The following is a 15,241-nucleotide window of genomic DNA, read 5'->3' as shown; positions in this document are numbered from 1 at the left end:
ATATATTTCAAATTATTCATTTGAACTTCTGGTTCATATTTCCAGCTGCTTATTCTCTCCCCCTAATATTGGGAAAACTAATTCATCACTTAATTATCAGCCTACAGGGCTGTAAATAAGTCTCCAATTTTTTTAGCTCAAAATACTATATAATAGATGGAGATTCATGTTAAATATATTTTCCCAATATTCTTTAATAATTCACCTTAGTGCATTATATTGGAGCAACTGGAACATACCAACACATCCAAAAATGCTAATATGAAAAATATTAGGTTATAATCCTAAATTCAATTGCAAATTAAAGGGAGAACTTTCATATAATAATTTATTGACTTGATGCGAAGCAAAAAAAAAAAAAAAAAACTCGATATAAATAATCTCATGTTCCCAAAGTAGAATTTTGAAGTTATGATTTCATAAGTATCAATCACACATTTAACTTTAGACGTCTAAAGAATATATCTTCTGGTCCATATTTTTAATTAGCATATGCTGCAAGATATTCAATATCAATTTTGATTTACATATGATACTTATCAAATACTTTCTGAAAATGAGCTCTCTGTCAAATCAATTTCACAAACTTCTGGTTGTAAGTTGACTAATCATTTAGTTGATGCATCAATTAAAGTCATAAAATATCTAAATGGTAATTGGTGAATTGATTTACAAATATCACCTTATATACATTCTCAAATTGTGAGAGACTCAGTTTTTTTTTTTCAAATTTTCAACTTCCTTTGTGAACTAATAACAAAATTATTGGGTTTAAGAATCTTCTGGTTCTTCAATACATATCAAATAATATTATTTTTCGCATCATAATGGATCCGGAATAACCCAACCGGTCTTGCCAAAGACAAATTTTCACATAGTTTGTAAACTTCTGGTTTACAACAATTTGTGCTTCAATTGCAGTAATATATACAAGTGTAGTATAAACTTATGGTTTATAATTTTTTTCTTTTCATTACACTTATTTTATTCAATACATGTGTCGTAATATATAGAAATATTCGACATCTCTTCATTCCTCGTTTCAATATATGATATTCATTTATCTTTATAACTGAATATCACTATCAATTTACAATCATTCAAGGATGTAAGAATATTGAATTCATTTGGAATTCATTGAAGAGAAAGAGAAGTTATTTATTAGTTCTTCAAGAACTATATAGTAATAAAATTATTTCTATGTGCAATCCATCATGAGTGGATGGTTAATAAAATTCTTCCAGAATTCATAATAAATGGTGATACTTCGTAAGTTCTTCAGGAACTAGGTTTGTTGAATTCTACGGGAATTCATAAACTAAATTTCTTCTTATACGCAATTATATAATAATTCACAATGGCATGAATAATTACATCACTAACCTCCAAGAGTGTAACTTTCGTCCTTGCAAATAGAGTCAATGAGCATTGATGACTTTACCATTATCATAAGATCTTTGACAGTATTATCTCAAATAGCTCACAAATCAACGACTAACCGTTATATCATAATAAAACGACTATAATAATTGACTCAATTTATATAAGCCAGAAAATGCAACGATGATGTGGTTTTCAAGTGCCTTAATAATTGCTCAAAAGAATATAATTTCAATAATAGCTTACAAGAGTGATAAAAATGAGCAAGAGAGAGAAGCAATAGTCTGTATTAGGATTAGGGTTACAATAGAATGATACAAGGTATTAATATATAGGCAAACATAGTGGACCAATTACATGAGTTGGACCTATATGGACATCCACTAATAATATTCATAACATATAGAAATTTTTTTATTCTCTTTATACTAACAGAAAAGCTGGTTTTGTAGCGGTTAAAAGAGACATGGTAAAAGCCTATGACAGGCTTGAGTGGAATTTTCTACAGGCAACTATGGAAGCAATGAATTTTCCTCAGAAAATTATTAACATCATAATGAATTATGTGTCTATTGTGAGGTTTTTTGTCCTTATCAATGGGAAGCCTTCCAGGAGCTTTCAACCCCATAGAGGCATCGGACAGGGAGATCCCCTATTACCTTATCTTTTTATTTTGTGTGTTGATGTTCTATCAGCCCTTATTACTAAGGCTCGGAGTGAAAACTTAATTCATGAGGTCAGAATTACCCTTAGAGCCCCTGAAATTACTCATTTATTTTTTGCTGATGATAGTCTTATGTTTTGTATGGCCACTAAAGATGAAGTAACTCACCTGAAGGCCATTATCACTAAATATGAACAAGCATCTGGGACAAATGGTGAACTACTCCAAATAAAAAATCCTTTTCAGCAGAAATATGCACAATGACATAAAAACTACTATCCAGCAGATCATACACATGCCCATTGTTCACAACTTTGATAAGTATTTAGGCCAACCCACTCATATAGGGAGGTCTAAGAAGCAGACTTTTAACTACATTCAAGATAGAGTATGGAAGAAACTTAAAGGCTGGAAGGAGAAGAATCAATCCTATGCTGGTAGAGGTATTCTTATTAAAGTTGTTGCCCAATCAATCCCTACCTATGTTTATGAGATGCTTTATGATCCCTAAGGAGCTATGTAATCAAATGGAACACATGGTGAGTAGATTCTGGTGGGGTAGTAATGTTGACCAGAAGAAAATTCATTGGGTTAAATGGAAAACCACCTGTAATAATAAGAAGGTGGGAGGTATGGGGTTCAGAGATCTGCATGCCTTCAATGAGGCTTTGCTTGCCAAGCAAGGATGGAGACTCCTCACTGAACCAAACTCTTTGGTGTCACAGGTTTTAAAAGCTAAGTATTATCCTATTTCTTCGAGCAAAACAAGGCAATGGTTCAAGCTATGCCTAGCAGAGCATTCAAAAGGCTAGTTGGATTCTAAAGAAAGGGTGTTATTGGGTGGTTGGTAAAGGCAACAATATCAACATATGGGAAGACAGATGTATACATTCACAGATGAGGAATAGTATTTGGTCCTCAAAGCCTAATGGCACTACCCTACATAAGGTGTCAGACCTCATTGACCAACAAATCATGTGCTGGAAATTAAACATTGTTAAGCAAAATTTCCTACCTATTGAAGCAGAGAAGATATGTAAAATTCCTCTTAATCAATATGCAGACGAGGATATTCTTTGCTGGCAGGGCACAAAGGAGGGGTCTTATACTGTAAAGTCAAACTACTATACTATCATCAACTGGACTAGAAACAATCAACCAGAAGGTCGGTCTAATAGGCAGTCAAGCTCTGATAACAGATGGAAGAAAATTTGGGGTCTCCATAACCCTCCAAAACAAATTCACCTCATTTGGAGGATCTTTCATAATGCTCTACCTATTAAACCCAATTTAATTTATAGAGGAATCTTATGTGACAATCTCTGTCCTAGATGTCACAATGGCCTTGAAACCATGGAGCACATATTTTTACACTATGAGTGGGCTCACAAAGCTTTGGTTTTATTCCCCACTCACTATTAACACTAATTTCATCAAAGAGCATAATCTGTGTGAATGGTATACACACACGCTTACTACTATTGATAGAGAATGTATTCAAGCAATCACTGGTATCATATATAGTTTATGGCATCCAAGGAATCACAAAGTCTTTCAAGGAAAAGAAATACATGTTCAAATAACTGTTGATAAAGCTCTTCAAAATTTACACGAGTATAAAAAACATTCCAGCAAGCGTAGCCTCAGTTACCATGCTTCGCCTATCTCGAACATTCGTCACAACATTAATGGATGGAGTCCCAGCCTCTGGCCTACTTAAAACTAAACGTCGATGCTCATCTTAGCGATGAGGGACGTTTGGAGCTAGGTTGGGTTCTTAGACGGCCGGATGGAAGCTGCTTTGGAGCGGAAATGACAAAATTGAAACCTAATGGAAACGTAAGGGACCAAATTGATATTTTTTAAACGTAAGGGACCAAACTAAAATCTAAAATAAACGTAAGAGACCAAATGTGTAGTTAAGCCTTTCAGTTTAAAGTAAAATTAAAATATATTATTTATAATTCAATATATTAAGGTCTTTCAAAGAAATTCAAACATAAGAGCATCTCCAATAAATGTATCATAGGGAGTATCATAAGTTTATGATCCGTACCTTATTATTTTATACCATTGGAGTTCCATGATGTGACATTGAAGATATCAAAATTGATGATATTGTACCTTATTTATGTTATTAAAACCTTTGATTGTATTTTCTTTCCTTTTTAAAACATTATCATTTGTTATTAATGTATGATACCTTTAAAGTGATATCACAATTGGAGCAAAATATATATGAGTTGCATAGATATTACATGACATTGTAGAGACCATTTATTAATAATGTATGATACCCAAACATGTATGACCATCGCAAATACTTATGGATACACTTATATATACATAGGGGGTAATTATATAATTTAATATACAGTATTTAGGGCTGGTTTGGCCGAGCTTTTTTAGAGCTTATGCAAACAACTTATGCAATATAAATTAGGTTTTATGTTAATTTATAAGTTCACACTAGTGAAAATTGTAATTTTATAAACTTTTCTATCATAAACTACGTTGACAAACTTATACTAATATATAAAAATTGCATAAATTATTTACAAAAGCTCTAAAAAAAGAGATAAAAAAGTGAGGCCAAACGAACGCTTAATACACATATATTTGGGTGGGACCAGGATTCACTGCAGTCACAAATCAGTGACTGCATGCAGTCAGCAGATTGTGACTATCTGATCTTAAATAGTTAAAATCTGTTTCAAGATCTGATGACTCTAAGAAACTGACTGCACTTGACTGCATGCATTTGACCGCATCTAATCCAATTCCATTTGGGTGTCATTGAACCCAAACTCAAACTCAAACTCAGTTTCGCCCGTTGAACCTACGGTTTCCACTGTGTTCAAAATCGGATAAATTTTCTCTGACTTTATTCCGGGAAAGTTACATAACTTCCCAACAATCTCAGCCATTTGATTAATCAGATGTATCAGATCTTGCCACCTGTTAACCATTTTATTTTTTAATTTTAATTAAAACTCAGTGCTTTATTATTCATTTATTTGCTCTTTCTTCTTCGCTGAAAGGTTCACCGACCACCGCCACCCACTGTTATCCGTGGTATGCCGTCCACCGCCGACTCACCACCACACACCGTCAACCACTGTTGACCTACCGCCATGCCGGCGTTTCTTCTGTTTTGCGAGGATGAAGATTATTTGTGTATGCCATGTTATTAACAATGTGTTTTCTCTTTTTTGTTGGAAATTGCTTAATAATGGAACCTGTAATGAGAACTTGTTTGCAACAAACTCTTCTCTTTTGCTGTGTTATGTGTTATTTCTGGAAGAAAAAGAAAATTTGATTTAGAGTTAGACATGAGATTGAATTGAATCTCTGATTTTGATTTTCATTTGATGCAATTGGTGCTGATTTGAAGTTAAATATAGATTTCTTCATTCTGATGATTACCGGCATGTGGTGGCGGTCGGAGATGGTCGAAAACGGCCGGTCTACGTCGCGGCGGAGGAGTGGCAGAAGGAGCACAATTTGAACTTGTTCCTGCAAGTGTGATATCAAGTTATTATTATTAAAAAATAAAATAAAAAGTTATACACATGGTTTAATCTGGACCATTAGACTGATCTGATGGACACAGTTGATAGAAAGGCAGGTGCCTTTCCCGGAATAAAGTTAGAGAAAATTGATCCGTTCAAAATCATCCTTCACTGGGAAACAAACCCTAAAACTTCATCACCTTCAATACGTCGTCGTAAGCAGTTGAACCGCAATCACTCAAGAAGCTTACGCTTCAAGTCCCTCAAACGTGCCCTCGATCTCTTTTCTCCTCTTCATCAACAACTCGCTCCTCCCGATTCCGAAAGGTTAAAATTTTTCTCTTTTCTTTTCATAAATCTTCACTTTTTTCCATTCTCAATGCTTATTCTAGTTAACTTACGCCTTTTTGTTTCCTCATAATCTTGCAGCAAGAAAATTGGTGTTAATGACAAGGTTAGTTTTATCTTAATTATGGTTTTATTTGATTTGAGTTTTGTTAATTTTAATTTTGTTACCTTAATGCCCTTGAATTGATTAAGAAGAGATGTGAATTGTATAAATTTTAAATAGTTTAATGGATATGTTCTGCTGGTGTAAATCAGTTTTACAATGACATTCATTAGAAAAAAACTTTTTTTTTTCTTTTCCATGTCATAGAATTGAAGTGGGGTGTAGCGGAGTGATTTGGCAGAACACACGTTTGCTATGAAGTTGTCTAGGGTTATAAAGTTCCTTTTTTTGTGGGTTTTTTGTGAACTGATGAAGGTATGCTAATGTGGTTTTGTAATTGTAATGAAAATTAGGTGAATGCTGAGTGTGGTAGAATTAAAAGCACTACTCAACCTCCGCAACAGACGAATTCTGCTACAAAGAATCAGTCTCAACAAGCAGGGAGTTCTAACATGCTTGCTCTTCCAGGTATGAACATGATACTCGTAGTAATAGTTATCATCTTGGCATATGGTTATGATTATCTAGTTGGTGGAATATTGATGAATTAACATCTGGGTCATTATGGTTTCTCAGTATCGTCTTGCTTATGTGGTTAACATTAGGCTTCTTTGACGTTATATGTATTACATCAGTGAGAGTGTTATATTGTTGAGTTTTTCCCTGGGTTTGAATTTGTAGGAGTAAGTTTTTTATTAGGTAGAGTAAGTGTTTCTCGTATCTCTGGGTACCGGTATGCGTACGGTACTTCCCCGGCCCCGTACCCCCAAAGTACCAATTTTTTTTTTTCTTTGACGTGGGTATGCGCGTGGTACGTCTGGGGTCGTGCGTGGTACGCTTGGGGTACGCGCATAGTATAGATTTTATCAAATTTTTATTTTTCTTTTCTTTAAGCAACGGTTCCCAATCTCATTTTTTTAAATGTTTATTTTTTTAATTAAGATTCACTTTAGATTAGAACTAATTCAGTTCCCTTTTTATTTCTTTTTAAAAGTAGTAGTATAGTACATTAGTACTACTTCTAATTTTCTAAAAGTCTAAACCACAATTTATAAGTTACAACAAAACAAAGGGCACATAGCACTGACAGAGTAGAACACAAAGTCACTCACAAAAACAATCTGCAATTTTTATGTTTATTAATTATTTATTTTAAAAATATAATTCTATTATTTTAATTATATAACTATTAAAATAAATTATATGGACGTACCCGTACGTACCTTAGTTTTTTTAAAAGTATTGTACCACTTACCGGTACCGTACCTGCACCTATGCAACGTAGGTTTATGTAAACTTTAGTTATATGCTTTTGAGGCTAAAATGTGTCGGCTTATGCAGACCTTAGGTCTCACGACCAAGGTTTTAAATAACAGTCATGGTGACATATCTAGTGGTGAATTGCGACTAATGCGGTATCAATTATGGTTCTAGAGACCAAAAAGTATTATTTTTACTGCCCATATCGCAGTCGCCGACCTTTTGTTAAAACCTTGCTCAGGATGACTACTTCTGTGGTAAGGGCTGCAGAAGACAAGACCAAATTGTCCATGACAGCTAATAATTTTTGCAATAGTTTTTTAGAATGCCAACTCTTGTTCTATGTTCCTTTTTACACAACTCTCAAATCTTGAACCTGATTTTTCTTTTCTTTTTTTTGAAAAGAGATTTTTCTTTTCTTTTATTATGGTTATTATGATGCACACATTTGGATTTTGGCCTTTAATAGCATTCCTTGTAATTTTTATTTTAGGTTGGTTAGCTATCTTGAAAAGTCTGGCCTATCCCAAAATGTACATATGTTGGCTATGGACAATATTTTACTAGCAAATAATCTGTTGAGTCATGGATATCAGATTTTTGATTCTTAACTCGTCAGTTTTTATGATTATATTTTGACATATTAACAGTTGGGATTACATCTTATGTCCGGCTTGCAAAAGCTTAGTAATGAATCATGTGGTGTTCAGTATTCCAAAATATTGTTCGAAGAGCCTATTTGGCTTTCAATAATTTATGAAACCATTTATTATGTAAACTTGATAGAAGATTGCAGAAGTTGTTAGAAGTTTGCTTCAGTGTAGCATTTTATTTTTAAAAAAAGAAAATAAATGGATTCCTTGCCTTGAAAATATTCTGTTCCATTTTATCCTTTTTCGTATGTTCATAAATGTTTATACAAAATCTTGAAATCATTTTTCATTACTATTCCGTGCTTCAGCAGAAAGGAACACCATATGTTCCAAATGAAACATAGATTGTGTCACATGCAGATCATGCAAATTTTTCGAACAGCTGTTATTTACTACTGGCTCTTATGTTTTTGTTTCTTTACAGGAATGATCACGGTTTCCAGGGCAAGAATACAGTAGTTGTTTCTACCTCTGGCTCATCTGAAAGGTTCTGGCTTTCTCTCGATGCCTTTATATTTTAAAATTTTATCTCAATACACTTTTTGTTGGTTATGCACACCATCTTCTGTTTTTGCTCAATATGAATGTATCTAGGATTAGCATTCTGCTGATTCGACCTTTTTGACTAAACTGTTGTAGTTTCAATATACAGGAATTTCTCAACATCTGCTTTGATGGAAAGAATGCCAAGTAAATGGCCACGACCTGATTGGCATGTGCCATGGAAAAACTACAGGGTGAGAACTACTTGACCACTATTTTAACTATTTAATGATAAATACATGGCTTAGCCGCTTAGGGTGTTCTCTTTTTCATTCTCAGATTATGTAAACCAAAACAAATGTAGTTAGGGATGCCTGGTGAACTAGTTAGTAGTTTAGTCAAGGAACCTGTTTAGTTCCATCATCCTATTGCAGTCATTTTCTTACCATCCGTGCAAGGTTACCTTGGATTAGTTACATTCAGAATTTCAATTTGTCTACTGGATTTGGATTGACATCTTGCTGTTTGTAAGTGCTTACCAAAATTTTGTGCTGGATAATAACGAGAGAGAGAGAGAGAGAGAGAGAGAGAGAGAGAGAGAGAGAGAGAGAGAGAGAGAGAGAGAGAGAGAGAGAGAGAGAGAGAGAGAGAGAAGTCTGTGTTGGCATCCACTATGTAGTAAAAGAGATTTTTAAAATCCATTTAATGCATAGAACTGGTAATGCTTTACAGCAAATAGGTGTGCTATTTCCAAGCATCTGTAATTCTACCCAACATCGCAAATTTCAATTTTAAAACTTGGCTATTCACATGCTGCCACTATATCCAAAATAATTAGTTTGTGTTTGCTAATGTCGTAATTCTTTCATTCTAATCAGGTCTGGTGTACATAATTTTTCTGAAATCCTTTTAAACTATAATACTCTGATATAATTTTAGCTGAGAATTTTCGCCATGATTTATTTTCTGTAGGTCATCAGTGGTCACTCAGGATTGGTGAGATCTGTTGCAGTTGATCCCAGTAATACATGGTTTGCTACTGGTTCTGCAGATCGAACTATCAAGGTATTTGATCACAAAATGCATGTCATAGTTTCTTGTTATGAGAAGGCATGTAGATAAGACTGAAAACTTGATGATCCATGTTGAATTGTTCATTCTGTGGGTTGCTTTCTTTCTTTGCAATTTAATCTGAAACAACTGTCTTTTTTTAAGTAACTAGAGCAGTAGCCTGTGCCATGCGCGGTGCATGTTTGGCTTGTCACTATGCTTATTCCTTTTGTTAAATTACTTTCTGATTCAAGTTTCTTTGTATTCTTTTTGCTAGAGTTATTCTACTTTTTTTGTTAAATATATAGTTTTAAATATTGACTCATTATTATCATATATTTTCTATAAATTGAAGCTATGATTTGAAATAGTTTATTAACTTATTCATGTGGAGTTTATAATTTTTTTTCTGTCTATCTATTTAAATCTTTGGATTTTATTTTTTTGCTAAGTTGTTCATTTGGGCAGATATGGGACTTGGCAAGTGGTGTTCTAAAGCTAACATTAACAGGTCACATCGAACAAGTAAGAGGTGAGAAGCCAAAGGTATAAATATTTAATAGTGTTGGCAGTTATTGTGAACTGGGTTAATACTAACAGCGTGCTTTCTCTACAGGCCTTGCTATTAGCAACAAACATACCTACATGTTTTCTGCTGGTGACGATAAACAAGTTAAATGTTGGGATCTTGAACAGAACAAGGTTATTAGGTCTTATCATGGTCATCTGAGTGCTGTTTACTGCTTGGCTATTCATCCCACAATTGGCATTTTACTTACTGGAGGACTTGATTCTGTCTGCCGGGTATGGACTTTGTTGATATTGTTACTTGATGGTATCTTTAGATTTAGGTGGAAGCAATACCTTCTGCTCGTCTATTTCTAATTTTTTTTTATTAAATATGTTAAGGAAATAGAAATGTGATCACTATGCTTGGTGCTAAACTTTCAGGTCTGGGACATACGTAGTAAAACGCAGATTCATGCTCTTTCAGGTCATGAGAATACTGTCTGCTCTGTGTTTACACGGCCAACGGTATGCACATTTTCCCCCCGTTGTCTATATTTTTTATTTTTCAAACTGGCATATAGGTTTTCTACGTAGCTTAGTTCCACTACAGGTTCTTTGATATGATAATTGCGTACACAGATTCCATCATTCAAATGCAGCTTTGAAACATGTCTTAATATAGTTGTATACTTTTAAACCTTCTTTTTTCCTTACTTTGGAGCCTTATTCTGGTCATATTTTTAATAGGACCCTCAAGTTGTCACTGGTTCTCATGATTCTACGATCAAGATGTGGGACCTTAGATATGGTAATTTATTTGTTTTTCTCTGTTTGTGCTGTGATTACATGCACTTGAATTCAATTCCTGTACGAATTTTTACCAAGCTTACACACAATGCTTTCATGCAGGTAAAACAACGTTAACTCTTACAAACCATAAAAAGTCTGTTCGAGCCATGGCTCCACATCCTAAAGAGTATGTGTTCAATATCTGTTGATTGTTACTTGGAGAATTATTAACTCTTTAACTATGGTTGATTTTCTTAAAAAATTGTTATTTTATTGTCTTCTCAGTCTCACCCCTTCTTCCTTGTTGTCTGCAGGCAAGCTTTTGCATCTGCATCGGCTGATAATATTAAAAAGTTCACACTTCCAAACGGAGAATTTTGTCATGATATGCTGTGAGTTCATAAACTTATTCTTGTCATTTGTGTGATTAGGGAGGGGGGTCATTAACTAGGTTTACTGTTTATGGTAGAAGAGAGAAAAATGAAATTGGATTGTAATTGTAAACTGTTACTGAAATGAATCTGAAAGAAAAGATTATGTAGATGACTCTCCGATATATATATATATATATATATATATATATATATATATATATATATATATATATATAGGGGAACTTTCAAATAGGATGGATGTTAAAATAAGATGGTGAGAGGATTAAATCATACGGTACAGATCAAAAGTACCACACACAAATTGAATTACACATGATATTTTCCTGCAACCATCTCCTTCCTCGGTCTCTCTCGGAATCGCCGTAAGTTCTGTCCTTTTGGAATCTTCCCAATAATTTCTTTCAACAAATTAGGCTAATAAAAAATACACTAATATCTTGAAAATCATTGCAATGGTTTTGGTTATCTCAATTTAAGATGAAGACCCTTGTGTTTTCAACTCCAGATCTGTTAAAATTAACTTAGGATCAGAAGCCAAAATTAATCTAAGGTGAAGTATCGGTGGTGAAAGTGTGTAAATTAGAATGAAAACTGATATGAATGCGGAAACAGGGAGCTGGTGTTGTAGTGAGGATTAACGGCGGCGGTGGCGGTGGCGGCGGTGGCGGTCAAGACAATATTTAATTTTGAGAGACCTCTTGTTTTTTCAATTCTAGATCCAGAATAAAGCTAATGCAAGAAATTGGCTTGGGAGGAATCGAAGTCTTGGAAGAGATCCAGAATTGAAGAATTGGAAGAGATGTATGGTGGCTGCGTTCGTGGCGGTGAGAAGAGATGGAGAGGATCTGTGTGGTTGGGAGTGTGTAGAACCAAGCTAGAATGAAAGGATGATAGTGAGGCAAAGTATGTTGGAAGAATTGGAAGAGCTAGAGAAATGGCTTGTTGTTATAGAGAATGAGAAGAGTCGGTGGAGAAGAAGAAATGTTGTAGAAGACACAGTAGGCAAATGAAAACAAGGTTACATACGTGAATTCTTTAGCAGCAAAAATCTTTTATTAACAAACTCACCACAACATAATGCATGTCTTTTTTTGACATAACTTTGTATAATAGAAAATATGGATCACACAGACAGGCGTGGCGCGCCTGTCTGGCCGCTAGTAGATTGTAAAGACTATGCTACTAAATAACTGTAACTAACACGGAGTTGCTTACAGTTAGTTATAGATCAACTATTTTAGGATAAGCTAAGCTTCAAATGAAACTAGTAAAAACATAAAACTGGAATTATAAGCTGCAACTAGTGCAAATGCTAGAAAAAGTGAACGTGTAGAAAGAGGAATATTAACCGGGCATCTCTATACTCCCCCCTCAAGCTAAAAGAGGGTGTGAGTCATTGAGAATTTGAGCTGGACCACACATTTTTAGCTTGGATAGAAAACAGTAAATCTGGATGCAGAAAGAGCCTTGGCCCTTAGTAAAATGATGCGCTAACACATGAATAACTTGAATAAGCTTGCTGAGCACTTTTTTTAGACAACAAAGAAGTCAATTTCATGTATTTATTACTTACCTCCCGGTCAAACCTCAGAACTTCATATTGCTTCAAAGATATCAGTTATAGAAATATGGTTTGATGCTAATTGATAAATTTTCATTTTTTTTATTTTTTTGAAAGTATTCATTAATTTATGTATGTGCAGCTCTCAACAGAAAACTATTATCAATGCAATGGCTGTCAATGAGGAGGGTGTTATGGTTACTGGAGGTATTTTCCCTTTTTTTCATGATCATGTGATAAGATTGATTTGTCATACGGAATTCAACTATATTTTCTGATTTATTTTTCCTGTTTCAGGTGACAATGGCAGTATGTGGTTCTGGGATTGGAAGAGTGGTCACAATTCCCAGCAATCCCAAACAATTGTACAACCTGGTATGCATATTAGACTGTTTTTACATGTTAAGATTGATGCTAGTTAGTTCTACCATATACACAAGATTGACAAGCATATTAATTGTTCTTATCTGTTTTCATCTTTCCCTCTTACAGGTTCACTGGATAGTGAAGCTGGTATTTATGCTTTAACCTATGATATCACGGGTACGAGGCTTATATCATGTGAAGCAGACAAAACCATAAAAATGTGGAAACAAGATGAAAATGCCATTTAAGAAACACATCCCCTTAACTTCAGGCCTCCTAAGACCTAAAGACATCTGTCGGTTCTATTTATGTGGCTCTCATTTTGATTAGATGTGCTGTTACTCGAAGGTCTTGATGTACGACTAATTTATTCACACTACCTTTTTAACACACTTCTGATCATCTTTGTACCATTATACTAAGATTATTACTGCGTACATTCGTATGTATTTCAATATTTAATAGTTTTGCAATTCAGTTTAGTGAATACACTACAAAACCCTCAAAACACAAAAAAAAAAGTTGGACATATATGATTTGTGATATCGCATCATCAGTCAAGGTTTCAGTTGATGAAACAAAACTCATTGTGTGAACTGCCAAACATATAGCAAAAGAGGAAAATGGATCTTCTCCTTCCAATTTCTCTACATCTCTCTCCTTCCTCTCTATCTCTCTCTTAATTTCAATCTCTCTCGTCATTAAAAAATAATAAAATAATCATGAGAGAGAGTGAGATTAAGTGAGAGATAGAGAGGAAGGAGAGAGATGTAGAAAAATATAGATGGAGAGGATCCAAGTCCGCAAAAGAGTTATTCAAAGTTCATTGTGTTTAGTATCAACACTAGAAACTGAATAAGCAAAATGTCTCTTGTAAGACTAGGTCAATGACAAACATCAAAATATAATCTGATTCCCCTTATGAAAATTCATAACAAAAATGATAAAATTCCAATATTGAACTCACTAATTTATTGCATAATAAATATCCCTATAGTACCTAAAATTTACACATATGGTAATACCATGTGACAGGAATTAAGTATCAATTAATAGTTTATTTGAAATAATAGCTTATCTTATGTCATTTTACTTTATTGCCCTTATGTGTTATATTTAAGAAACATTTGTGCTTCATTTGAAAATCAATCAAAATATTCAACAAAACACTTCTCTCTCAAAAACTCTCAATTTATCTTCATATAATTTCATAATTGTACCGGATTCTATTCTAAATCTTTGAATCCCTACTCTTGTGACTTGGATTTTACCGGTTTCGTCCCTAAAATCCATTTACAAGTTACATGCCACAAGACTATCTTATTTTAGATGCAACAAGTCAATGTGACAACCACTTACATGGCCAAAATCATCCGAGCAAACATGAATCTGTGTATTTCTAGAGGGGAAGTTTTAATATTTTTAATCAAATTTCTAATTTAATAGTCCAGAAACTCTTAGAACCGTGAATTGGACGTAACTCAACCCTACAAAATTGGCTTGTAAGGTGAGGATTGCCTCTTACTTATGAACATTTATTTAGGTCATCTCTCAACCGATATGGGACTCTTGACACACACCCTCGCACCAAGCACTATTGGACTTGGTGCGCGGAAATAAATGGTGGGTGGTCCGATAGCGGAAACCTGATAGCAGGTGGCCCAACGGATCGTGGATAGACTTTGATACCATCTTAGAATTGTGTATTGGGTGTAACTCAACCCTACAAAATCGACTTGTAAGGTGAGGATTGTCTCTTGCTTATAAACACTTACTCATGCCAATGCTGACCATTACAACATAAAAATTATTTAACAATAGTTTTTCTCATATTTTTTTAAATATACGCATAAAGATAGGAAAGAAAAAAAAACTTATAGAAAGTTTAGCCTAAAAAAATAGAAACAATAAAAAGATTTAGTTACTCTCACCAAAAAAAAAATAAAAAGATTTAGTTGCAATATTTTGATATAAAAATAAATTTTAATCTTTTAGTGAATATTTTAAGAAGATTGTATATCAAAAAAGATTTTGCTTCAAAAAAAAAGATTGTATATCAAAAAAACAAAATTAAAAAAGATTGGTTATTTTTTTACTTATATATAGACAGCAAATTGGTTAATCGATTCCCATAATTCATTCATTCATTCATCGGAAGGAAGCAAAG

General features: G+C 33.9%; 1 protein-coding gene across 1 annotated transcript; it reads left to right on the top strand.

The window, feature by feature from the left end:
* The first annotated feature begins 5,716 nt into the window (after positions 1-5,716).
* On the top strand, positions 5,717-13,547 carry LOC123898216 (protein pleiotropic regulatory locus 1-like). Its single transcript, XM_045949117.1, has 15 exons — positions 5,717-5,883; positions 5,986-6,010; positions 6,361-6,475; positions 8,345-8,407; positions 8,573-8,657; positions 9,376-9,468; positions 9,922-9,985; positions 10,070-10,257; positions 10,405-10,488; positions 10,711-10,771; positions 10,873-10,939; positions 11,067-11,144; positions 12,851-12,915; positions 13,006-13,083; positions 13,201-13,547. The coding sequence occupies exons 5-15, from the start codon at positions 8,595-8,597 to the stop codon at positions 13,320-13,322; spliced, it is 963 nt and encodes a 320-aa protein (XP_045805073.1). The 5' UTR covers positions 5,717-5,883; positions 5,986-6,010; positions 6,361-6,475; positions 8,345-8,407; positions 8,573-8,594; the 3' UTR covers positions 13,323-13,547.
* The last annotated feature ends 1,694 nt before the right edge of the window (positions 13,548-15,241 follow it).

This window comes from Trifolium pratense, linkage group LG7 (genome assembly GCF_020283565.1).
Source record: "Trifolium pratense cultivar HEN17-A07 linkage group LG7, ARS_RC_1.1, whole genome shotgun sequence".
In the NCBI taxonomy this organism is placed as follows: Eukaryota; Viridiplantae; Streptophyta; class Magnoliopsida; order Fabales; family Fabaceae; genus Trifolium; species Trifolium pratense.
This window is presented reverse-complemented; position numbering and strand designations above follow the sequence as displayed.